General features: G+C 40.1%; 1 protein-coding gene across 2 annotated transcripts in view; it reads right to left on the reverse strand.

Annotated features, from left to right (window-relative positions):
* Nucleotides 1–360: 360 nt before the first annotated feature.
* RAD18 (RAD18 E3 ubiquitin protein ligase) overlaps nt 361–27,204 on the reverse strand; it is a 115,547-nt gene continuing 88,703 nt past the window's right edge. The window contains exons 12-13 of one of the 2 annotated variants that reach the window (XM_043587998.1): nt 14,389–14,451; nt 361–5,781 (exon numbers count right to left, since the gene is read on the reverse strand). In XM_043587998.1, coding sequence (XP_043443933.1) covers nt 5,679–5,781; nt 14,389–14,451 — 166 coding nt within the window. In that variant the 3' untranslated portion in view covers nt 361–5,678. The remainder of the gene's footprint in view (nt 5,782–14,388; nt 14,452–27,204) is intronic. The other variant, XM_043587999.1, reaches the window with a different exon arrangement.

Genomic DNA, 27,204 nt, shown 5'->3' on the forward strand with positions numbered 1-27,204 from the left:
TTAATATCTTAATGTCCTCTGTTGTGAAAACAACCTGCCCATAGATTTTGTTAATAGTATTGCAATAATTCCATTTCTGGGAATCTAACTGAAGGGAAAAAATTCTATTATTATTTATAATTGGGAAAAACTGGCAGTAACGTAAATGTCTAGGAAGAGAAGACTGTGCAAAGGTGGCACATGATCCAGATGGGTTCATGACACAATCACTCAAGAGTACTGATAATGTACTGTGAAAGTGTTCTGTGCGAAGTGACAAAAGCACTGTGTGTGGAGTCAATCCTGGCTAAGTCATATGCAATTCTGACTTGTCCGGCTTGTCTGTCATAGTCGTGAAGTTAGTAGACACATAGGCACATATTTGCTTAAGTTGACTTCCATGAATATTTTAATATTTGGACCAAAAAGTCAGAAGGTACCTGCACAGTTTCCTGGGGATTAGGACATAGAGGACAAAGCAAGACTATGGTGATTAACATTATCCCCTTGAACTGATTTTTCAGTTCCTACAGAGCTTATAGGCAAAATCAAAATCCCCCTATTACATATTTTCATAGGGCCATGTACCTCCGCTTTATTTTACTTATCACAGTTGTAATTTGTATAATTAATTAATGTCCGTCTACCCTTGTGGTCTACGAGTCCCATTATGGCAGGGTCTGTTTTGCACTACTATCTGACATGCACTCATAGTCAAGGAAAGGCAGAGGAGAGAAAGAGGAAAGAGAAGATAAAGGGGAAAGGGAGAAAGAAAAGGGGGTAAGGAAAGAGGGAGAAGCAGAAAAATTTTTATGAAGGACACAATGGGCCCAGGTGACAGCACACTATCGGACTGGGGGAACACACTTTCATTGCTTCCGCAGAGAACACAGCAAGGCCGAGAATCAGTGAAATCAACAGTAGAGGGATGCCTTGGTACATGGCATCCCAGCAAGTTGGGATTCTCTGGCAGGACCAGCAGTGCAGAGACCACTGACAAGGATGACAGATGCCCAGCAGGAATGTGGCAGGAGAGCAGCAACATACTGAGGCATGGACTTGCTCTTATATTCTCAGTAGCCTGAGGCCAGGGATACCTGGACATACGGGGAATGGGATGGGGAAATGCCCCCATAAGGCCCAAGTGTAGGTAGCCAGTAACAGGAGGTGTTAGTGCCAGCATGACCTGTTTATAACCTCAAGTGGTTATTGCAAAGGACATCTGATATGTTCAAAGACTAAAACCAAAGAAACGTTATCAAAATGGTCATGAATTCAATGGCTATGCTGGTTCCCCCCTCTAATGTTCCTAACTACTTTTATAATAAAAAGAAACACGTAACAGGAAAACACTGTGTCTCATTTCAAGAATTGCTATTTTCTTTTAGCAGAGGCTAAGAATTTTGTAATCCACCATTTCTGCCTTTTCCCCAGTTCTAAGAAAACTCAATTCTTGAGTTTAACCACAGCAATCATCAGTGTAGATCATTGTTTTCTTCTCATTCTACAGACCGAGAGCCATAACAAAAAAAATTTTTTTTCTCCAAAACCTCTCTTGTTTATTCCTGTTGACCAGAATCTTTGCCATGCTGGGGAGGAAAATTCTTCCTCTACCCTTCAAAGTTTCTTCCAGCTGGTGCTAACAATTAAGTTGACATGAGATACATTAGCAGAAGAAAATCAAGTTTAATTTTGTATGTATGGGAACCCCACATACACGAGAGGTTCAAAGACAGAAAGGTAAAATGAAGTATATATGTCATCATGAGCTAAGGAATGGGATAGGGGCCTGGGGGTTCAAAGACAAGGAAGGCAATTCACAGGTTAATAAGAAAAAGCATATGTTTTAGATGTAATTAGATGTTTATATGAGATATGTTACTCAGATAAAATTTATCTTTGGTATTAACTCTAACTCTGGGAAAGACCTCGTTTAAATTCTTTTAGACAGTTAAGGGAATGGCAAAAAGTTTCTCTTGGGCCTGCAGAGTCTCAATTGTTCAGCTCAATTACCACATGCCAAAGTGGCACATTTTAGGGAGACTTGCTCTGAACCTCTTCAACCACATGAGTTACTTCTTAAATATATACTACCCTCCCTATACTACTCACATTGTCTTATGTGTATGAATTACTTTTTCAACTAGACCACTGACTCTCAATGAGGGGTATAAAGAAGAGAAAAGGGATAAGAGGATAAAAGCATGGTCTGTCAGATGAGATCAACCTGGAGGTCCCTTTCTAAAGTACACAGCAGCTCACTTACACCATCCCAAACCAAAAGCATCACTGCCATTGTGGGATGACGTACTCATGGGAGCTGTTAATACCCTGGATGGGAGTTAGGAGGTAAAGAGAATTAATAAATAACCAGTGGTGAGGATCACATTTTCACTAACAGATGAATTTTGGAACCAAAAGCTTATTGGTTTCAATCCTAGATCTAACACTTAACCTAAGTTCTGCATTCTCAAATGGAAATAAAATTACCTTTCCTTCAATAATGAGTATTAAATGTATCCTAAGTGCTGATAGAGCTCAGTAAATGCCCTTTAGGAATCATTTTTCAAGTAGACTTGGGAGATCCTTTACACCAGGGTTTCTCAATCTTGGTACCATTGACAATTTTAATGGACCAGTTAATTCTTAACTGGGAGGTGTCATGGGCTAAGCTGTGTTCCCGGACCCTGCCATTAATATATTGAAGGTGTAACCCCTGGTACCTCAGAATGTGAATGCATTTGGAAATAGGGTTGTTTTTTTTTAAGTTTATTTATTTATTTTTGAGAGAGAGAGAGAGAGAGAGAGCATGAGCAGGGGTTGGGATGAGAGAGTGGGGGAGAGAGAGAATCCCAAGCAGGCTCCACACTCTCACTGTGGGAGCCCGACACAGGGCTTGAACGCACGAACTTTGAGATCATGACCTGAGTCAAAATTTAGAGTCAGACACTTAACTGAGCCCCCCAGGCACCCCTGGAAATAGGGTTTTTAAAGTGATAATTAAGGTACAGTGAAGTGTCATGGATGGGCCCTGATCCAACATGATTGCTGTCCTTAGAAGATTATGACACAAATGTGTGCAAAGAGGAAAGATCATCTAAGGACACAACAAGAAGGTGGCCACCTACAAGCCCCAGAAAGAGATCTGAGAAGAAACTGACCCTACTGACAACTTCATCTTAGACTGCTACACTCCATGAACTGGCAGAAAAAAAACTTTTTTTCCTTTTAAGTCACCCAGTCCATGGTACTTTGTTATGGCAGCTTGAGCAAAAACGCCACAGGGGTTACCCTGTGTGTTGCAGGATGTTCAGAAGCATCCTTGGTCTCTATCCATTCATACCAAGGGCAATCCTCTAACCCCACAGTTGTGACACCTAAAAATGTCTCCACAAACTGGCAAAAGCCCCTTAGGGGCAAAATCTTCTTTCCTGCCCTACTGAAAACCATCATTTCAGATGGCCTCTGGTCACCTCTGTTTTCCCAGTGTTCAGCACAGTAACTGCCACCTAAGAAGATAATCAAATATTTACTGAATAGTCACTTGCCTATTTCCCTAACTTGGGTCTCACTACTCCCTTGCAGACTCCTTTTGCTGTGTCAAAAATAAAGAAAAAGAAACAACAGACCCAAGGTGGAGTCACTTGCCCCCACAACAGCAACTAAGACTTAGTTGCATTGTAGGAACGTGACCTTTAACCAATCCGGAATTTCCTGATCAGCACTAGTGAGGTGATCTGCATGAGAGACCACCTCCCCTTGCCCCAAAAGGAATTTGACTAAACCATCCTATATTTTCTTTTGCTAATGACTTCCTTGTCCCACCTCCTTTCTGCCTTTAAAAACATTCCATTTTGTACAGCTCCTTGGAGCTCCTTTCTACTTGTAGATGGGATGCTGCCTGATTCATGAATCCCTGATGTTGATCCCAATTAGATGTTCAAATTTACTTGTTTGGATTTTGGGGTTGTTTTGTTTTCTTTTTATAGCTGCAATTAAAATAGTGATTATTTCCAGTTTAATTTATAGTGGGTGTGCAATTTCTAATGAAACAGTTTTCATTTTAGCATAATTTCTGGCAATTCGGTAACATAAATATCACATCAGTGTTAAACCTTATTTTGCTTGATATTGCTCACTGACCTCACATCAGATCCTCTGGTCAATTTAGTGAGTGGTGCTACTTTTAGTTTCCTTAATGCACCACTCATAATTAAAAAAAAATTTTTTTTAATGTTTTTTTATTTATTTTTGAGACAGAGAGAGACAGAGCATGAGCAGGGGAGGGGCAGAGAGGGAGACACAGAATCTGAAACAGGCTCCGTGTTCCGAGCTGCCAGCACAGAGCCCGATGCGGGGCTCAAACCCACAGACCTTGAGATCATGACCTGAGCTGAAGGCGGACGCTTAACCAACTGAGCCACCCAGGTACCCCTGCACCACTCATAATGTAGCAGATGACATGACCATGACAAATTCTTATATAACCATTTGAAGCTCAGAGAACTCAAAAGGAAAACAAACGGCCATTTAAATGTGAAAACGCTGAACTCTAAGTCATAATGAGACTCCACACATTATCCAGAAACCCAAAAGCATACCAAAAAGCCAAAGTCAATGGAGACATTCTTTGCAAAGGGGAAGTCACAAATGTCTCTGGCACATTCATAAATTTGTTGTCTTAACACTGGCACATGTACTGTCATGTTATTTGAAAGCGGATGTGTTTGGGCTGGGCAGTGATGTGGGGGCAGGGAAGGGACAGGAGGGCTGGCTCTGAGATGCCAAAGAGAGGCATTAGGAACTCTGGAAGGAACTGGGAACTGGTCTGGTGGACATTTTGCAGAGACAACAATTTCTGACCAAGCCCTTCCAATGATTTGTAGCTTGTGCTCAACTATTCACAAGACAGTTTTCAGGGCATTATTTTAAATTGATACAGAATCTATTCATTTACAAAATCCATTTATTGCATTCTTTTTGATTAATAGCTGGGATTCAGAGTGTTAAAAATTTGATTTATCCAAGTGAAAAAAAAAAAAAAGACTAACATCATTTTGAAGTGCCATTTCTGAAGTATATGCTTGATGTTTCAAAGTTATTGTTCGTGACTTTAGGTTCCAGTACGCAACACCCTACTCCAAATAACAAACGACTACATTAAACTCGGGCAACGACCATCACGTAACTGCTGTGACAGGCATGCTGGCATCCGGGCATTAGGAGCTGACATGCACCAAAGAGGTGATTTATGACATCCTGCTTTTCCAGAAATACAGAGGCTCTTAACTCTTCAGCTGTTCCTTGTGGCAGAGGTTGAAAAGAATCATTTTCTCAAGTTAGTTTCTCCATGGAAGAGGAGAATGCCTTAAGGACATCCTGATTTAGAAACAAAACCACGCAAAACTCCTTTGCCAACACGTCTGTGAACCCTGCAAAGCTGGCGGATGTGTGGATGTATTTTTACAGAGAGAGGTTTTAGAGACAGGAGGTTAACTAACCAAGTGAGGATGTTCTGTTAACTTATTTTTTCCCAGGAAAGACAAAAAAATAAAATAAAATAAAAAGAATGACAATCAGCTACTTATCATATTGAGAAGTTAACCCCTTCACTTGGGCATTTATGAACACGAAGTCTGCCTGGCAACCCACAGTGGCACACTCCACCCACCACACTGGAAACGTCAGCAAAGCCCACGCTAGTTCCTATTCCGTTTATTTCTCGGCTCGATCTCAGCACTCTCATCTGATCTTGTTCGACGATTGAACCTTGGACTCATTTCTGCGTCTTGAAGATCATTTCTGAAAATGTAAAAAAGGAAAGAGCACCTTAGAAAATAACGATCATGATTCTTCCACGGCAGTTTCTAGTTAACATGTGCTTTCACGTGCACTGTTTCATTTAAACCTCCACATAGTCCTCTGCTCCACTGGCTAGTCTATTACAATAATTATTAGCATTTTTAAATACATTTTATAACTGACTTAGCAAAGATCACAGGCTGTAAGCGACAGAGGCAGGAATTGAACCCCTTCTGAATCAAAATCTAGAATAATTTTACACTTTGCTTAACATGAACAAAACTGGAAAAAAAAAAAAAAAAGTGCTCCTATCCTAACAAGGCAAAGTCAGAGCACAATGAAATCATTCTCCTAATCCTGAGAGCTGAGGTTGTAAGGCAACCAAGAAAACAAAATTCCAAAGAAAGATAAGCCCCACCAAAGAGAGATGGGCCACACAAGTTCTCGCTTTTGACACAGCACCAGAGGAAGGTGGCTGTTGTACAACCAGGTAAGAGGTTATCAGCTGACATTTTAGTGAATTCTGAACTATGGGCTAGTACTGAAAGGCCCTAACACAAGGAGAGGCCACATGCACTTGCAAGCACTTTTCCAGGAGCCTCCCTCAAATGCTCATGAGAAAAACTGGGAGCAGGGCAGGAGACTGAGGACAGCCCACTTTGGTGGCACTGGATAAAGCTGGTGAATGTGGGGACAGGGGTCAGGCAGAAAGCCCTACCTCTTCCTGGGATTGTTCTCTTCTATGAAGTGAAAGCTTTCAGTTGCTGAGGGAAACTGAATGGCCCATGGCAATCGGGCAAAGATCTAAGGTCTCTGGAGGAGGAGCGGAGGTAAAATCAATCTGCATTGAAGGACAGGAAACCAACCTGCACTGAAGGATAGGAAATCAATTGCAAGAACACTGGCAAAGATACTTTCCTGCCGAGGAAATGGTAGAAATAAAAGCCTCTACCTCTGGAGGAAGGGCAGAAAATCATCTTAGGCTGATGTCCTCAACACCAAGCAGAGCCTGGGTCAAGGCAGTCTGACAACCATGGGAGGGAGAGGGGGTGGGCAGAGAAATCTCCGCCCACAAGATCGAGGCACATGGGGCCTGCCAGAGACCACAGCTGGAACAAGAAAGAGAGAGCTCCAGCGGGCCCCCACCAGGAGCCAAGCACCAAGTATTAGGGAGTAACAGTAAACTGCTGAGGGAGAGGTATGGGCATGGAGAGAGGCCCTTCTGGGAGGCAGGCATGCAGACAAGGCTGAAAGGTCAATGGAAAAAAAAGAAGTGAACAAAACCTTTCTACAACCCAGCCCCCACACTAAGCACAAGGTAAAAGTAGCCCACTTGTTGAAGATCTTGATGCCTCTGATATCCACTGAAGGTCATGTTAGGAACAAGGAAATTCCAACCTGAGTCAACTCCCCACACTGATGGCCTGACAGAAGAAGCAAGCCTGTTTCCATGTGGAAACACTATTTTAACTCGGTATCTACGGCCCTTCACAGTATGTCTAGCATCCATGCAAAATGTACAAATGCACAAAGAAAAATAAACAAATAATAAGTCCATCGTCAAGAGATAAAGTAACCAACAGAAAGACTCACATGTTGGAAACTTTAACCAACTGATTAATATGATAAAGGCTCTAGGGAAAAGCTGGAGAACATACATGGAGAGACGTTTAATGGGTGGCTCTGAAAGACAAAGGTCATTACTGTCCTTCCCTCATGGTACCTCCCAGAGTCTAAGAGGTTCCTCCCCAGGTGTCAACATTGCTGCTTTCTCCACCTCCACAAAATTAGCATGTTCCTTTTTCTTAGCTGTAACTTTACCTTTTCTCCACTAATCCCCTACCACACACAGTCCTTTGACCAGGAAGAGTCAAGCTTAAGAGGAATAAGAACATTTTCATTAAACTTTCCAGAGACTCATTATGTTCCCCACTTTGACCCATGTGGGCCAGAGTAAGAAGACTCGGTGGGTCATATACCAAGACAAGTGCTTACTATTTTTGATTTAGGACAGGGGTTGGCAAACTTTCTGTGTAAATGACCAGATATTTGGGGCTCTGAGGGCCATATAGTCTGTCACAACTCAATTCTTATAACACAGAAAGAACCACAACCAGGAGATGTATGTGGCAGACAGTAGGCCAGATGCCCTGACCTAGAACCACGGCATTCCAGCAAGTGAATCCAACAAGCTTAAGCAGAATTAAGTCTGAATTCTCTAGGACCCCTCTTGGCCAAGCTGCCACCCAGAGGGTATACCAATCTGGCCAGTATACGGTTGCCATTAGGAGAAAGAAAAAAACATCATGCATAGGAATAGCTGAGGAACCCTGGGTTTCTAAAATAGGTCAATATAACCCCAACATGCTTTTTGCCCGAATCATTACCCAGAAAGCGACCCAAAGATAATTCCTTTCTGGGGACAGCAGCATTCAGTGACCAAATTTCCTTACTAAGTTGTGTGGACCAGGAGAAGGTGAGGGAGTTGGTATTTTTAAAGGAGGCCATTTCAACATTAGACGCCTGTGGATTATAGGGAGGATAAAAGGTCGAGTGAATCCCTTGACCATCAGCCCATTATTGATTCCAGGCATTCTCTTTGGAGAATGGGCTCTTATTATATATATGTTCATGAGTAACCTAGATGGTTCAGTTAGCACCTGTCAGGCTTGTTAGTCTCAACACGGGGGATCTGCCAATCTGTGGCCTTCATGATCACATATATGATGTGTTCAACCTTAGTTACCTCTTTAAAGGCTCCATCTCCAAATACAGTCACACTGGAGGTTAGGGCTTCAACATATGAATTTTAGGGGAACACAATTCAGTCCATAAGAGCCTCCGTGGACCAGGCCATTCAGTTGTTGTTGTTGTTGTTGTTTTTTAAGTTCATTTATTTGTTTTGAGAGAAAGAGAGATCACAAGAGAGAGGGAGAGAAATAATCCCAAGCAGGCTCCACACTGTCAGTGCAGAGCCTGATGTGGGGTGAGATCATGACCTCAGCCGAAATTAAGAGTCAGGCACTTAACCAACTGAGCCACTCAGGCGCCCAGGCCATTCAGTTTTGATGACAAGAACCTAGTAGCAAGCAAAGAGCTGTTTTTCAGAAGGTATATAGCTGGTAGCTATGTGAGGCTGGACACAAGTCCAATATCCCAAAGGGTGCCTCTAGCTGAAGGCCGCCTCCCTTTGTCAGAGGCTCCAATCAGGAAAATCATTAGTCATAAAGACTTGTAGCTCTGAGGGGCATTAGGGTTGTGGGAATGCAAGGGTATTAGCACTTGTCTGTGTGTGCCTCTTCCTTATCAGAGAATTTGCTCTGGCACTTACCGGATGGGGAACTATAAGTACACAACACATCAATTCCCACATACATTCAAATTTAAAAAGAACAATAGTACAATGAATTAGCCCAAAGGACCCCACCTACAAGGTCACATTAGCTTCCCCATGGTGAACCTTATCCAAACCCCACAAAATGAATTCAGGCACTTCCTTTCTGCACAGGACAGGGCAGGGTGGTGAATCTGGTACTTATATCCAGCAGAGCCATCAAATCCCTTCCCAAAGTTCAGCAATACATCCAGACTGGTACAGACAGCCTTTCATCTCCCTTAGGGACAGGGGAGCCTCAGCTCCACTTCCCATCAATAAAGCTAGAATAGCCAAAACAATTCTAAGGAAGAAAAATTTATACTGACCATGATAAATGCTGATAAGGATACGGAACAAGAAAAATTCTCATTCACTGCTGGTAGGAATGCAAAACGGCACAGCCATTCTAGAAGAAAGCTTGGCATTTTCTCGCAAAACTAAATATAGTCTTACATACAAATCCAGCGATTACACTCCTTGGTATTTCCCCAACTGCACTGAAAACTTATGTCCACACAAACCCCTGAACTTTCTTTTTATTAAAATATAATAATAAACAGCACTTTATTCATAATTGCCAAAACCTGGAAGCAACCAAAATGTCCTTCATTATAAAACTGCAGCAATGAAGACAAGGTGTTGTTGGTGAAAAGACAAACATATAGATCAACAGAACAGAACAGTGATTCCTGAAATAGACCCACACATATATATTCAATTGACTTTTGATAAAGGCACCAAAGTTATTAAATCGAGAAAGGATAGTTTCTTCAATAAATAAAGCTAGAGAAAATGGAAACCCAGATGTAAAGAAGAAAAATTGAACCTCAATGCTTATTGTGCATCATTTATAAAAATTAACTTGAAATAGGGGCTCCTGCGTGGCTCAGTCAGTTAAGCGTCGACTTCGGCTCAGGTCATGATCTCCCGGTTTGCGAGTTCGAGCCCTATGTCAGGCCTGGAGCCTGCTTCAGATTCTGTGTCTCCCTCTCTCTCTGACCTTCCCCCGCTTGCACTCTGTCTATCTCTCTCAAAAATAAATAAAACATTAAAAAAAATTTTTTTAATTAACTTGAAATAGATTATAGACCTAAATATAAACCCTAAAGTTTCCAGAACATAATCGAAAACCACTGGGTTAGGTAAAGATTTCCTAGGTAGGACATAACAAGCACAAAATATAAAAGAAAAAAAAATGATAAATTAGATTTCATCAAAATTTAAAACTGCTCTTTGAAAAACACTATCAGGAAAATGAAAAGGCAAGTCACAAAGTGGAAGAAAATATTTGCAAAATACATTTCTGACAAAAAAGTCAGAAATTTCAAAAGTAAAAAACCACCCAATTTACAAAATGGGCAGAAAATGTGAGGAAGCATCTCATCAAAAGACAGGGATGGCAAACATGCATGTGGAAGGAAGTTCAGTGTCATTAACCTTTACAGAAATGCAAATTCAAATGACAATGAAATACTGCTATAGATCTATTAAAATGGCTTTTTAAAAAGACATCATCATCAAGTACTGGCCAAGATACAGAGCAACCAGAACTCTCACTCCTGGTGGAAAACAGCTGGGCAGTTTCTTATCAGTTGAACATACACTTGGTATATGATGCAGTAATGCCAGTCACGCTAAGGTATTTACCCAAGAGAAATGAAAACTTACATCCACACAAAAAACCACACTCAAAAGCTTACAGCAGTTTTATTCATGATCCCCCAAAACTGGAAACCACCCAAGCGCCCATCAGCTTTTGAATGTGGTACAATCTTACAAAGGAATACCAGTCAGCAATGAAAAGGAACTACTGATAGATGAAAAATATGGATAATTCTCAAAGGGTTATGCTAACTGAAAGAAGCTAGACACAAACAACTACGTTATTATTCGGTTCCATTTACAGAACATACTGGGAAAAGAAAAAACTGTTGGGACAGAAGGCAAATCAGTGGTTGCAGGAACCAGGAAGGAGACTGAATACAAAAGGGTACCAGACAATGTTTTGGTGTGATGGAAATACACTATATATCAACTGTAAATATTGGCTACATTGCTATAAATGTTTATCAAAACTCATAGAACTGAACACCTAAAACTGGCGATTTTTATTATCAAACCTCAATAAACCTGATAGAAAAAAGAAACAGCCACAGGCTCACTTTGCCTTTAGCCTGTTTGGCTCCCCAACCAAAAAGGACAGAGTGAAGCCAGGGCCACCCACGATAATTATTTGATGAGCTTTGGCTCCTATTGCTCTTGGGTGGTTTACCTTTCCCACCATTTTTCTCATCTAACTCTAAGGGTTTTTTTGTTTTTATCTTTTTTGCTTCATATATTTGGGGCTCTGTCATTAGGTGTGTATATGCTTATAATAATGTCTTCTTGGTGGATTGACTTTTTTATCATAATAAAATGTCTCTCTCTGTCTCCAGTAACAATCTTTGTCTGAAAGTCTATTTTGTCTGATATTATTATGGCTACACCAGACTCTTGGCATGGTATATCTTTTTCTATGCTTTTTAACTTATTTGTGTCTTTGAATGTAAAGTGTATCTTTGGTAGACAGTGTATACTTGGATCATGGTTTGTTTTTAAATCCATTCTGCCATTCTCTTTTAACTGAAACAGTTAATCCATTTATACTCAATGTATAGGATTTATGTGTGCCATTTTGTTGGTTTCTATGTCTTACATCTTGTGTTCCTCTATTCCTTCATCACTGCTTTCTTCTGTTATTTCTAGTTTATCATTTAATTCCTTTGTCATTTCTTTTACTGTATTTTAAAATTTACTTCCTTAGTGGTTGCCCTGGGGATTATAATTAACCTATTAATTGATAACAACCTAGCTCAGATTAATAACACCCTAACTTCAAAGGTATTCCACAACTTTGTTTCTATATATAGCTCTGTTGCTTGCTCCCACCTTTTTGCTACTGTCATACAAATTACACTGTGTTTATCAACACAGACTTAGAATTATTGCTTTGCACAGTTCTCTTTGAATAACACAGTAACAACAAACTACATCGTTTATGTTAACTATACTTTTATATTTACCTTTACTGGCACTCTAAATTTTTTCATATGGATTCAAGTTATTGTCTAGTGTCCTTTCCTTTCAGCATGAAAGACTCTCTGTAATATTTATTATAGGCCATATTTCCTAGTAACCAATTCCCTCAGTTTTTGGTTCTCTAAGGTCTTGATTTTTCCTTCGTTTTTGAAGTACAGTTTTGCTAGATATAGAATTCTTGGTTGGCGGTCTTCTTCTCTTAGCACTTTGAATATGTCTTTCCACTGCCTCTGGCCTACATGGTTTCTGATGAAAAATTACCAAATTCCTTGGGATGAGCTGCTTCTCTCTTGATTCTTTCACAATTTTCTGTCTTTGGGAAGTCTCGTGAGCTTCTTGGATGTGTAATTTTTTTTCTTTACATTGGATTTAATAAGTTTTCAGTCATTATTTCTATACATATTCTTTCTGCCTCTTTCTCCTCTCATTATAAAGACTCCCATTATGCATGTGATATACTTGACAGTGTCTCACTGGTCCCTGAAACCATACATTATTCTCGTCTGTTTTCCTTTCTGTTCCTTGGACTGAGTACTCTCAACTGATCTATCTTCAAGTTTGCTGATTCTTTCTTCTACCTGCTCAAATCTGCTGTTATCTCATTAGTGAATTTATTTTAGCTGCTATGCTTTTCAATTCCAGAATTACTATTTTTTTCTAAACAATTTCTATTTCTTTATTAGTATTCTCTATTTGGTGAGACACTTTGTCATACTTCCCTTTAGGTCTCTGAACATATTCAAACCAGCTGATCTAAAGATCGAACAGTCCAATGTCTGAGTTTTCTCAGGGACATTTTTATTGGTTGCTTCTTCCTCCTGTGTATAGGCCACCGTTTGTTTCTTTGTATGTTTCAATTTTTTTGTTGTTGACAACTGGACATTTTAAACGATACACTGTGGCAACTCTGGAAATCAGATTCTCCTTCCCCAAGGTTTGTTGACATTGCCATTTGCTACTGTTGTTTAGTGACTTTCTGAACTAACCCGCTGTAATATGCATTCTTGGTTGTGTGTGGGTGGCCATTTACATGTCTGCTAGGTGAGTTTAGTGGTCAGCTAATGGGAGTTTCCCTAAACATCTGGAATCGACATAACACAGAACCCCTTGGTAAAACCCAAGGGACTCTATGCATGCTGGGGCAGGCATCCAACACTTGGTTGACAACTCTGCCTTATGCATTTAAGAAAAAGAAGAAGAAGAAAGTAAAGAGGGGCAAAAAGAAAGGGAGCGCGAGAATCCCAAGCAGGCTTGGCATCATGAGCACAGAGCCCAACGTGGGGATGGATCCCGGGAACCATGAGATCGTGACCTGAGCTGAAATCAAGAGTTGGATGCGTAACTGAGGGAACTACCCAGGTGCCCTAATAAAAGGAGGAATAAAATGTGTGCAAATATAAGCAGATTTATATGTTTGGTGTTGGAAAGATGAGGACTACTATACAGTGGGTTCTATTCTCTCTACAAAGGAGGAGAAAAGATCTCCCGCTGGGGATGGAGCCATTGCAAAGAGCCAAGGTTTCAAATAATCCCTGTGAGGAACAGGACAAAGAAATGATCACAGAAACAGTAAAACTGCCAGGCAGTTTTGAGGGCCCACTGAAGGGTAATCATGAAGTTATAGTGGAACAAAGTCACCCCGCTGTACTGCAGATCACTCCTGCAGGTGAAGATGAATGAAAATCTAATGCTTGTCCCTGTTCCTTTCCTCCTTACTTATCAGCAGGACCTGGAAAAGTCCCCTCCACCACTCCCATTTCCCAGACAGATTCCTAAGTGCTAACAAGGAGAAGGAATCAAACTGCATTTATTCTACACTAAACATGTCTTATGACCAGGAACATCTAGGAAAGGACTGAAAGTTTTCTTAGCACTCTGAGCCAGTGCTTAAGGCTAAACTGTGAATTTCTCATTGGAACAATTTGTCTTTAGAAAAACAACTTCTGACAAGTGACCAGAATTATTACACTGGGATTCCATTTCCAAGCAGAAATGTATAGAAACAAGTAGCACGCTAGAAATCTTTACCTTAATGTGTGTGAATTACTACTTCCTTAGGTCAGAAAGCACAAATAGTCTTTTATTTGAAAATGAACTGCGTGGAATTACAATTTCTCAAAGTACATGCTTACTTCTTGATGATGAACACTCACTTATGTAATGCTTCCCAGGCTTCCTCTTCTTCTAGAAGATCTCTTATGATGTCTGAACTAGAACTAAAAGGAAAGGCACATCAATACTGCCAGACGATAAGAAGACCATACAGTTTTATTTATATGAAATTCTAGAAAATGCAAACTTCTCTATAGTGACAGAAAACAAACCAGCAGACCAATGATTACCTCCTGGGGGCAAGGGGGTGGGCAAGGAGGGATTACAGTGTCACAAGGAAACTCTGGGATCTTCATTGTGAAGATGATTTCATAGCTGTGTACATGTATCAAAACTCATCAAAATGTGTGCTTTAAATACTTGCAGTTTATTATACATCAATTTCAATACAGGTATAGAAAACTCAATAAATTAGCAAAAATAAAGAAAAAAATCATCAAACCTCAAAAAATCCCTCAACATAGGGGCGCCTGGGTGGCACAGTCGGTTAAGCATCTGACTTCAGCCAGGTCACGATCTCGCGGTCCGTGAGTTTGAGCCCCGCGTCAGGCTCTGGGCTGATGGCTCAGAGCCTGGAGCCTGTTTCCGATTCTATGTCTCCCTCTCTCTCTGCCCCTCCCCCGTTCATGCTCTGTCTCTCTCTGTCCCAAAAATAAATAAATGTTGAAAAAAAAATTAAAAAAAAAATCCCTCAACATAAAACCTGCATTCAAATGGAATACAATAAGAGCCTTTTTTTAAAAATTTTTTTAATGTTTATTTATTTTTGAGACAGAGAGAAACACAGCATGAGCAGGGAAGGGGCAGAGAGAGAGGGAGACACAGAATGTGAAGCAGGCTCCAGGCTCTGAGCTGTCAGCACAGAGCCCGACATGGGGCTCAAACTCACGAACTGTGAGATCATGACCTGAGCCGAAGTCGGATGCTTAACTGACTGAGCCACCCAGGCGCCCCAATTAGAGCCTTTTTAATCTCCTATGGCAACCAAAGATCAAACTGTGTTTTAAAAACCTCACTCTAGTAATGAGATTCACAAAGAGACATTAAGTTCCTAAGTGGCTTTTAGTCCTTTGTAACCAAAGTAAAGTAAAATGTAATTAATTTGAACTGTGCTAATAGTGGAATTTGTTACAATGCAACCTAGTTTGAAGTGTTGTGTGATCTTTGGTTTATCTGTGTAGGGTACAGGGTAAATAAGGTTAGAGAGGGCATGTATTATTTCTTTAAAGGAAAAAACTGTTTTAAGGCTTTCAGCATCTTGTTCTTACTCAAATTCCTACCAAAAAAAAAAAAAAAAAAAAAAAAAGATGTACATCAATAGCGAAAAAGCATTTCTTTAGCCATCTAAGACAAAGAATGTGAAGGGCATGACATGGGACAACTGAGAAACAGCAGTCACTACCCCAGGGTGGAGAAGGCTAAAACCAAAGAAGAACTTGCTCTGGGGTGAGAAACAACAGGTTTGTCAGGGCCAATCATTATCTAACGAGACTCTGATAGCAAAAGTTTAAAAATTAAGGAGACTTCAAGTGGCAGTGAATCATTCTCAACAACTGACGAATCACTTGGAAGCAATGTTTGCCTGTGGTACATGAACAAAAAAGGCAACAAGCATCAATCAATACTGTTCTGTGCTAAATATTTTACTCCAGGGGTTCCCCCCCTCCCAAATCCCAAGACTCTCAAGGAGCCATATGTAGGAGCCTTTCTGACTATGGTTCACTGTGTATAATGACCTGGTTGGGGGTGGTGGTGGGGATTCCATTTGCATGACAGGTGTAGTGACCTTCCAATAGAGCTAGTTCAGAGGTTCTCAGGTTCAGGATAAGGATCCGCATATGGGAACAGCAATACTTTTCAGTATTTGTGGCTTGAGAAAACACATAATAACAAAGTATTATAAATTTAGTAATAATTTTAGTCTATATTTTATCCATTATAGTGACATATGCAGTGAAAAAACAGTAGTACCTGAATTTGTGAGACACTCTTGATTATATCTAAAGATAATTCTTGATAAGTATGTGCTCTTACACACCCAGTGAATCATTCCTTCAAGGTCCAGGCTTGGGAAGCACTAATCTAAAGTGTTAGTATATAAGCATCTACTACTTTTTTACATTTGAGGGTGGCCCCTGTGTAAATCCAAGTGCCCTGGAAAATAATAACATTCATTTATCACTGGTAATTTTTATCCTAGTGTAAACTGCCTTAAAACAAGCTTTCCCCTTAAACAGCGAGCTAAATGTAGTTTTTATTAGCAGGCAAGAGAGAAAAGCAGAAGGCCCTTAAGGAGACACAAGGCAGACTGCACCAACTTTATTAATTTCCTAAGAGACAGACCCACATCAACACTTGCTAGAGCAGGCTAATATCCAATGCCACCTCTACTCCCACAGAAGTGGTCTAACCTTTCCACCCCCAACATCCCAACTTCTGTTATTACTTACTTCCCTTTCAAGTACTCCAACTTTATAAACAAAAGGGAAGTTGTTTTAACGTAACTTTTTCTTTCTCTTCTCTCTGTTACAATGATACCATCATCTACTCTTCTTTACCTGGACAGAGCTAAGGCAGTGTTTCTCAATTCTTTTCATTATTGCCTCCCACCCCCATCAGAGCTTTTTTAGACATTTTTTTTCTAATTACCCTTCCGTGAAATTTTAATACTGAAAATGTGTATCCATTTATATATTGTACATTAGTATCTGTCTGTGTGTGTATGTATGCTTTACACACAGAGGTGTTTTTTTTTTCCATCCAGCCCTCCTGCTGTCACAACCAAGTCCTGTCCTGCCCCCCCCCCCCCCCCCCCCCCCCCCCCCCCCCCCCCCCCCCCCCCCCCCCCCCCCCCCCCCCCCCCCGCCCAGGGAGCTCCTACCGAGAACCCATGAGCTAAGAGAATGCTCATGCAGCTCTGGGTCCTGGTAGGTTTCACAGGGCCAGAAAAAATAAAGTGTGATTTTTACCAACACCCCCAAAACACACATACAATTTTATTTTTGAACAGGAAGGTTACAAACCATCCCCACTGTTCCAGTAAGTAAGCAGGACAGCTGAGCCTGTCAAGCAACCAAGCAGTCTAGTGATCAATTTACCTACGGATTTCAAATCACCAGTAGAAATCACTGATTTGTTAAAAGAAAATATTTGCGGTACATTAGTGACATAAACCTAAGCAGCTTTTGTCACTAATGTACCGCAAATATTTCACTGCCTCAGTGAAAACAGATGGTAGAGGAGGTTCGCAAAAAACACATCTCAAAAGTGGTCTGCAATCTCCTTGTGTTCTGTGACTTCAAAACCTCTGACCGGCCACACCACCCAGCCTCCCTACCCCCGACACCCTCATTCCTTGCCACCTTCCCTTCCACTCCAGCTTAGTCACTAATCTGAGGGACACAAAATTCGAAAGGTCTGGAGCTTACCTACAATGATGTTTCAGGATTATTTGCTATGTCTGCTATTCTAATTCTAGTCACCTCTGAGAAACTGAGAGCAGACACTAATACAATTAAAACAATGGTCATTCCTTCTTAAAATAACGTACTCACCATATCCTACTTAAAAGCCACATTCCTGAAATTACACATTAGGGTTTCACAAATAGGATTTTACAAACAGACTACTAAGCACAACAGTCAGTGTGTCTAAAATTAACACTCTCAGATCTCTTTCTTATGGATAGTAATTAATATTTTTGAAATCTTAACCATTTAATATGCCTTGGAGATCAATAATTCCTTTCATATACTTTAAAGACATCTAAAAAATTCTCCACAGGAAAAAATAAATTATTCACTCTGGTATACCTGGGGTCAGAGCATATACGAGCCTATACAGCTATAGCTTTTAATTCTCAGGCAAGGAACTTTTTCGGAATAAATTTTAGCTCCTCTACTATGTGGGTTTGGAACATTCTGTAGATCATACTTTAAGAAGCTGGATGGGGCGCCTGGGTGGCTTAGTCGGTTAAGCGTCCAACTTCAGCTCAGGTCATGATCTCACAGCTTGGGGTTCGAGCCCCAGGTCAGTCTCTGTGGTGACAGCTCAGAGCCTGGAGGCTGCTTCGGATTCTGTGTCTCCCTCTCTCTGCCCCTCCTCCACTCACGCTCGCTCGCTCTCTCTCTCTCTCTCTCTCTCTCCCTCTCTCTAAAATAAACATTTAAAAAGCTAAAAAAAAAAAAAGAAAAAAGAAAAAAGCTGGATGAATATGAAGTCAGGTACATGGAAGTCAGAGCTCCCTAGGTAAGGGTGTTTAAACTATGCTTTCCGATGTTACCAACAGTCCAGGCTAAAGCAAAAATTATTCTATAAATTAAATACACGTGAGAAGGACTCACAGGCAAAAATGCTAACCTTGCATCCTATGGAATTCCCAGCCTCTGTTCAGGAAGATTCTAGTAGATCTATTTAGAACACCCACACTTAATTTTTCATGCCATTTAACCTTTATTTTCAGCTCAAACTTCCAGAAACTTAAGCTAAACTGCTGTTTGCTGGTCTTCGACCTAGCTGGTCTTCCTATATAAAACCTTACTCTCGTTATTCTCTTACCAAAAGCAGTAGCGCAACATTTTAACAGGGAAAGGAAAACACTTTTTGGGTGTTTCTTTTGCAGCGTCTTATTTCACCTTACTAGTCAAGATTTTACCACCAAAGCTGAAATGTAAGATGCCTAATACCTCTGGCAAAGGTATGACTGATTAAGACTACCCAGAGGAGAAGAAATCACAGATTGTAGTGTCAAAGAGAGTCCAGTTTCAGTGCTGTTTCTGTCACTGCATGTGTAACACTGGGCAAGATACTTAATCTTTCCAAGTCTCAATATTCTCACCTGTAAAGTCAAGACAGTAACACATGCAGTTCACAGGGATATTCTAAGATTCATCAATCAAACATATAGAATGTTTAGCATAGAGCTTAGCACATAGTAAATGTTCAATAAATAAAGCTTCCATTTTCATAAAACAAAGCTGGGTCTGAATTACATGAGTAACTGCCTCAGCACTACGCTTCCATTTGCCCTAGGAAACCTGATCACCATGTGCTCTATTTTAATCTTTGATTTGCACTGTTTCTATGACACCAAGGTACAAATTCATCAGAACTTGTTATTTATCCAGCATGGCAGGTACACAGGGTACTGTGGGGCAGAAAAAAATGCAAACATTTGCTATAAAAATCCTGTGAATTAAAGATTACTTACGAGTGGGATTTTTCTATTATCTGGTAGTTACTCCACACAATACGACCCCCCCCCCCACCAGCCCAACTCTTCTAATTGTCGCATTAACTTGAGCGTGGTTGAGCGTATCAAACTAAAAAACAAAAACACTCCTTAAGGATAGATCACTGGAGGATTGATAGAGAACAAACAATGCCACCAGACAATAGTACTTAACTAAATGCTGCCAGCTACCATGAATCCTTCTTCAAATGCTTATTTTTAGTAATCTGTTCTTATTCTACAGGGTGAGCAGCAGCTTATATGCCTAATATATTAGTAGCTGGCTGACAATAACATGTTAGAACAGTAAACATCCTATGTTCAAGAAAGAAATCACTTGGGGCGACTGGGTGGCTCATTCAGTTAAGCCTTGATTTGGAGGCAGGTCATGATCTCATAGTTTGTGGACTCGAGGCCCACATCAGGCTCTGTGCTGGCAGTGCAGAGACTGGTTGGGATTCTCTCTCTCCCTCTCTTTCTCTCTGTCTCTCTCAAAATAAATAAATAAACTTAAAAAAAAAAAAAAGAAAGAAATCACTCAATGAAGACAATGACAAAAATGACCATTTTGTGAGCAACTACTCCTACAGACCATTGTGATAATTAGCTTATATGCATTGGCCTTAATTCATATAAGCACCCTAGGTTTTATCTGCATTTGACACATGGACAAAGGCTTAGCGACATTAAGTAAAAAGAACTAGGGATGTGAATGCAAAGTTTGTCTTCTTTTTTATCACACTGTGCTGCTTCAACCAGTAGTAGAAGAAGAATAAAATGCTACTAATCCACAAGAATTAAAAATACCACCTCCTCTTATGTATTCATCAATAAGGTTTTATCAGATAACCATCAAAAAGGTTCACAGATAAAGTAGAGCTGAGAGTTTCACTGTTCTCCATTAAATCTAGAAAATATAAAATGAAGAAAGTTTCAGATAGAAGAAAAGAACTTTTTTATCAAGTACTATATGGTAAATCCTTATTAAGAGATGAAGGCAAACCATAACTAAGTTTATGTTCAATTTATGAAGCATCCACAATATATAATCATCTCATTTGCTTTTTACCATTACCCAGGGAGATTACCAGGGCAAAAAAGTATCCTCCCATTTTATCAACAGGACAAATGAAGCCCAGGGAAATTAATTCAACAATCGACCACATGCCAGGAACCATTCTAGAGTCAGAAAACCATGACTGAGATGAATTTCCATAAACAAAGAGTGCCTGCTACGTATGGTGATCTCACAGACATACAGAAATTTCAAGGACTTGATGTCGTCATATCTTAGGTGAAGATACATTCCCCCAAAACAATGTCACATTCATTGGACACACATAAATTTCAAGGACTTGATGTCATAGTATCTTAGGTGAAGATACCTTCCCCTCAAAACAATGTCAGGTTCATCCAAAGGACAGTGGACTCATGTACCACCTAGTTTAAGCTCTTTTGAAAATGAAAAAGATGTGGAAGAACTATTCTATGTTCCCACCTTTTCTCTAGAAACTTTCAACAAATTCACCACCTGAAATAAGGTCAACCATTTAGCTTTCAAGGGTATGCTGAGGTTCATAAGTGCTCCCAGAAAAAAAGGCCATAATAAAGTACAAAACAGTAATGCATGTTAGTAAGAGAAGGTTTCACGGCAACATTAATTAAATGTCATATTCTTAAAAGTTAAAAAACCAAATGTAATGTCAACCTTCCAAAAGCAATTATGAAGATTTTTAAAAATACAAGGTATCGCTGAATTACAGTAACATACTTACAACGTAATGTTACTGTTTAGTTATTTTGATGTGTTCTTTAGATACTGTTTTCTCTTAATTTGACCAGAAACAAACTTATTTAGCAATTTTTCTAATAATCCCAATGCCTTTTAAACAACAAAATCCCATTAATTTATTTGTCTTACCTTACTGCATCAAATTTCATTAGCCAATTTATAATAACAACATTAAAGATAACAATGATTTCCAAAATGTTATCTCAAAGAGTACAGACGCTTTTTTGTTTAAAGCAGATTAGTGTATTTACAGGGTTCAAAATCAAAATGACATAAACAGATGTACACTGAGAAGTCTCACACTCCCTTCCCCTGTCAACCTGTTGGCCCTTGCCTGCAAAATGTAATCACTTATTAGTTTATTGTTTATCATTCTGGTGTTTCTTTATGGAAAACCAAATAAATATAAGTATATACCACCACCGCCACCCCTTTTAGAAAGGAGACAGCATGCTATCTATCCTGTTTTGAACAATGGTCTTTTCACTTACAGATCTATCCTGGAAATCCCTCTGTATCAGCACACAGAGATTGTCCTTTTGAACAATCATACAGTATTTCACTGTGTGGCTGTACCATAAGTTTAATCAACCAGCCCCAATGATAAATTCTTGAGTAGTGTCTAGGCTTTTGTTATTATGTAAACAATGGAGAACCTTGTGTGTAAGTCACTGTGTTTGTGTGCAGGTGTAATCTGGAGGACAAATTCATTGAAGACTGGTTAAAAGGCAAAACAACAGTACTTTTGGTTGATCTCATCAGATTCCTCTCCTTAGAGATCGTTTTATGTAGCACTCTGGCCAGTAATAAATAAGTGTCTGTTTCCCCACAATCTTACTACAGCAGAGTGTGTGAATAAATGTTAAGACTTTTTGCCAATCTACCAAGTGAGAAGTAGATTTAATTTCCACTTCTCTTTTAGCAAACTGTCTCTGTTCGTGACTTTTGCCCATTTTTCTACTAGGTCTGTGGGTCATTTCCTTTTCAGTCTCTAGATGCTCAAAAAGAATATCTACTCTTGAATGTTTAAAAAAAGGTATTAAACCTCTATAAATGGTAAGAAAAAGTATTAGTATGTCTTCTTTCATTGTCAAAAACATTTCTATGAAGTTATATATTAAAATTAAACATTAGTTCTTTAAAGGTACATATTTGACATTTTCTCGGCTGATGAGAAAGAATTCCAAAGCAAGCATACTTATCTTAATTTTAATTCTGGTTGCAATTCAAAATTAAATTTGTCTCATTCTTTCTTGTACCCCACACTATCCTCTCAAATCAATGCAGGAACTCTGGTTAACCCTAATTAACTACCTACTCTGTGCAACTAACACCCATCTATTTATCTATCTGCTAACTAATCTCATTTAAAATCCTTGATCGCAGGGGCGCCTGGGTGGCTCAGTTGGTGAAGCATCCTACATCAGCTCGTGATCTCGGTCATGGTTTGTGGTTTGTGGTTTGTGAGTTCAAGCCCCCGTGTCGGGCTCTGTGCTGACAGCTCGGAGCCTGGAGCCTGCTTCGGATTCTGTGTCTCCCTCTCTTTGCCCCTCCCATGTTCATGCTCTGTCTCTCTCCATCTCTCAATAATAAATAAACGTTAAAAAAATTTTTTTTTTTAAATTCTTGACCGCAAATCTGAAATGGGCAATCCTCACTACCGGGCAATCCACACTACCAGGCGATCCTGCAATACTTACCTGGCATGTTCTGCTTCCTACTCTCAAAAAGATTCATACCTTCTCAAATCACCTGCCACCCTACCCCCACTCTCAGGTGATGAACCTGCCATAGCTACATGAAGAAAATAAGCGCCATCAGGCGGCCTTGCTGGCCATGCCTTGATCAGATCTCCTACCTGTGTATGTACCTACATCCTTGGTCTTCCTTGCTGTTAGCATGGATGCATCAATCCTGCCCCTAGTAAAGACCAACCCCTGAACCCACCACCTCTTGCCTCCTCAGGACTTCATTCACTTAGCTCCCTACCCCTCATCGGTTTCCCCCTTGATCCCCTGCATCCCTCCACATGCAGTTTTAATCTCCACCACCCTTCAGAGGCCCGAGTTGCACAGAGTTGTCAGTAGATGAAATCTCCTCTTTCTCCCCTAAAGCTTCCCCCTTAACCCACACTAGTCAATCTTCTACCTGAAACCCACTCACTTGAGATCACACTTGATAAGAACTTGATGCTACCCACGTCCACAGTCCCCTCTATCTCATATTTGGCCTCTCAATCCGTCTCCTTCCGTTAGCTTCCATGATTTCTCAAGGCCTCAGTTTTCAATCCCGCACTGGTTTATTCTTCCTCTATCTCTTTTGCTCAGTCTCTTCTTTCTAAATGTTTCTTCTCTCTAAATGTTAAAGTAAGAGAGGGTTCGGTCCTAAGTGTAGCTCACCCTGATTTCTCCCCTCACCTCCATTTCTTGGTTTGATATCTATACTTGGTTTATCTCAAAGGCCCCCAAACAAAACCTTTCATCATCAATATGACCCATGCCCAGCCCCTGGCCAAAGTTTCTACTGCCTTTCCTAAACTTTCCCATCTTACTGAGTAAGCATTAACTTGCTAAAATTACTCACCCAATTGCTAAAGCCAAAAATTTAGGATTCATCCTTGATGCTGAGCTTTACCTTGCTCACCATATTCAAACCATCTCCAAGTTCTGCCACTCCTACCTCCGAAACATATCCCCAATCCCAGCCATTTCTGTCTTCACTATTGTTATGCAGATGCACACCACAAGGAACCCTGGACAGATGGTACAAAAGCCTGTCTCCCTGTTTCCACTCTTTGCTTCACCTCTAGCCCCCTATCCATTCTTCACAGCATCTGGAGTTATCCTTTTAAAACACACACACACACACACACACACACACACACACACACACAAGACCATATCAGATCAGATCAATATTGGTAAGTCATTTGGTCCCCAAACTGATCTAGGGATTCAATTTAATCTCAACCAAAATTCCAGCAGACTTTTTTTTTTTTTAAAGCATTGACAAGTTGATTTTAAAGTTCATTTGGAGGGTTCCAGTTTCTCCACACTGTCACATCTGTTGTTTCCTGAGTTGTTAATTTTAGCCACTTTGGTGTGAGGTGGCACCTCAATGTGCTCCAGCAATAGCACTACTAACAAATTACACAAGGGATACAGGAGTGCCGATTCATAGTGGCACACGTACCCCAATGTTTATAGCAGCGCTTTCAACAATAGCTAAATTCTGGAAAGAGCCTAAATGTCCAACAGCTGATGAATGGATAAAGAAGATGTGGTTTATATAGACAATGGAATACTAGTTGGCAATGAGAAAGAATGAAATCCTGCCATTTGCAGCAACACGGAGAGAACTGGAGGGTGTTATGCTAAGTGAAATAAGTTACTCAGAGAAAGACAGGTATCATATGTTTTCCCTCATATGTGGAACTTGAGAAACTTAACAGAAGACCATGGGGGAAGGGAAGGGGAAAAAAATTGTTACAAACAGAGAGGGAGGGAAGCAAACCATAAGAGACTCTTAAATACAGAGAACAAACTGAGGGCAGATCGGGGGGTAGGGGAGAGAGGAAAATGGGTGATGGGAATTGAGGAGGGCACTTGTTAGGATGAGCACTGGGTGTGGTATGTAAGTGATGAATTATGGGAATGTATCCCTAACACCAAGAGCACACTGTATACACTGTATGTTAGCCAACTTGACAATAAATTATATTAAAAAAAATTAAAGTTCATATGGAGATGCAAAGCACCTAAAATAGCCAAAATAATTTTGAAGCTCAAGGCAGGCAACTCTGGCCTCCAGCATGATCTCTTTATGACACACAAATATTACCATTTTCTGTGTGCCAAGAAAAAGGGGTAGGAAACACTGTATTAAAGAGAGAAGCATACGTTTTTGGTCAATCTCTTCAAATTCTTATAAAAAGTAAAGAAAAGCACTGTGTGTTGGTTTTTTTAATTAAGAGAAATAAAAGGATATCAGGTTAGTTCCAAACATTGGAGTCCTCTTGGCTGCCTGGAAAAAAATTCATTTCAGAATATAATTACACATGTATGCTCGTTTTACTTACAAACTTAAGAAACAAAAGAAGGTATCAACTCTGAGACTCTAATGTAAGGGAAAAATTTTTTTTAATTAGTGAAATTTTCATTGCTACAACTAGATACTGAATCAAGTTATGTGGGCAGGAGGACAAAATCATGATGCTTCATTTTGTTTTTATTCTTTAGAATGTCAGCAGGATAATGACTGACACAAATAAAAACCAAACACTAAAAGGTAACAAGATGGTAGTAACAGGTTACAATATCCAGCCACACAAAAAGAAATGAGTTAAAAGACAAGCAACATGACAAAGAGGAAATTTCCTCTACCGTTTAGGAAGCTTCCATTTGATCACGTATTTCTTTGATAACAGGGACCAAGGGGCTGGACATGAAGCTCATAACAAGACTAGCATGTCTTCTGCACAACTTCTATACAATCTACTCAACTGTCTACCCTGAGAATTCACATTCAACTGTGCAAATGTGGGAAGTCTGGCCAACACCAACCACGCAAACCACAGAAACCCAAAACAAGTCAGGGTTCAGGCCATAAAACCCTAAATCCTACGTTCAAGGAGAAGAATCTGAAAACTACCTTATACTGCTGGATTGTAGGCAGTGGACATTGAACTTTCCTGTGACTCAGTTCCCAATACAGTGAAATGTTAGACTAAATGATGTAGTGCATGAGAAAGGATTATCCTTCCAAAATTGTATGTACACCAAATTTTAATGTTCGGATACATATTTTTAATTTTTTATTTGTACTTTACCCAAATTCCAGTAACACATTATACATGGCTCAAATAAAATGTGCTTATGAGGGCAAGAGAAGCATACTACAGTGCACATTAATGTAATCTTAAAAGGCTTCTAAAATTTAATTGACTTTTGCAGAATTACCTAAAAAAAAATAAATAATACGCTTCTGTATTTGAAGCCTGTTATTCTTTAACACTCAAATCTCTCTGAGATACAGGAACAATGTGCACTCAGTAGTGCACAGTGTGGTAAAATCAAAGGAGGAAGCAAAATCAGCGATTTAATATGTAGCCATATTCCAGAATGTGACTGTTTGTGTGGTAATAAAGAGAACAGAGAACGTGTGCAAATTAACATTGCACGTCCTTCTAACAAGGCAACCATACAATCTATCATCTAAACCCAGAGACTCTGGAGAGTACTATAGGGTGTGATTAATAATGATGCCAGGCTATCTCAGGGAAACCAGAACATATAGTCATTCTTTATCCATTTTTTGAACAGTTTCATTAAAATGCTACTAACAACAGAAGCAATAGCAGCTAAGACAAAAATTCTGGATGCAACTCATGTTGTCACTGGGGGAAAATCTGGGCTGAGAATTATTGGCTTCACCTCTATTCACTGACTTTAGATAAGTCCCCTGGGCTGTCCAGGCAGCCTCCATTTCCTTACCTGTGATACAAACTTCCTACATTCAGTGACTTCTTGAGTTACCTTCTATCTTGAAAATGTTTATATTCTGTCCTAATATGCCTTTTCCTCAGGTTCTAAAGATCTCCATGGAGACCTCATTATATCTCTGATTTAAAAACAAAGGTAGAGGGGGCACCTGGGTGGCGCAGTGGGTTAAGCGGCCGACTTCAGCCAGGTCACGATCTCGTGGTCCGTGAGTTCGAGCCCCGCGTCAGGCTCTGGGCTGATGGCTCGGAGCCTGGAGCCTGTTTCCGATTCTGTGTCTCCCTCTCTCTCTTCCCCTCCCCCGTTCATGCTCTGTCTCTCTCTGTCCCAAAAATAA

The sequence above is a fragment of the Prionailurus bengalensis genome, chromosome A2 (genome assembly GCF_016509475.1).
Source record: "Prionailurus bengalensis isolate Pbe53 chromosome A2, Fcat_Pben_1.1_paternal_pri, whole genome shotgun sequence".
In the NCBI taxonomy this organism is placed as follows: Eukaryota; Metazoa; Chordata; class Mammalia; order Carnivora; family Felidae; genus Prionailurus; species Prionailurus bengalensis.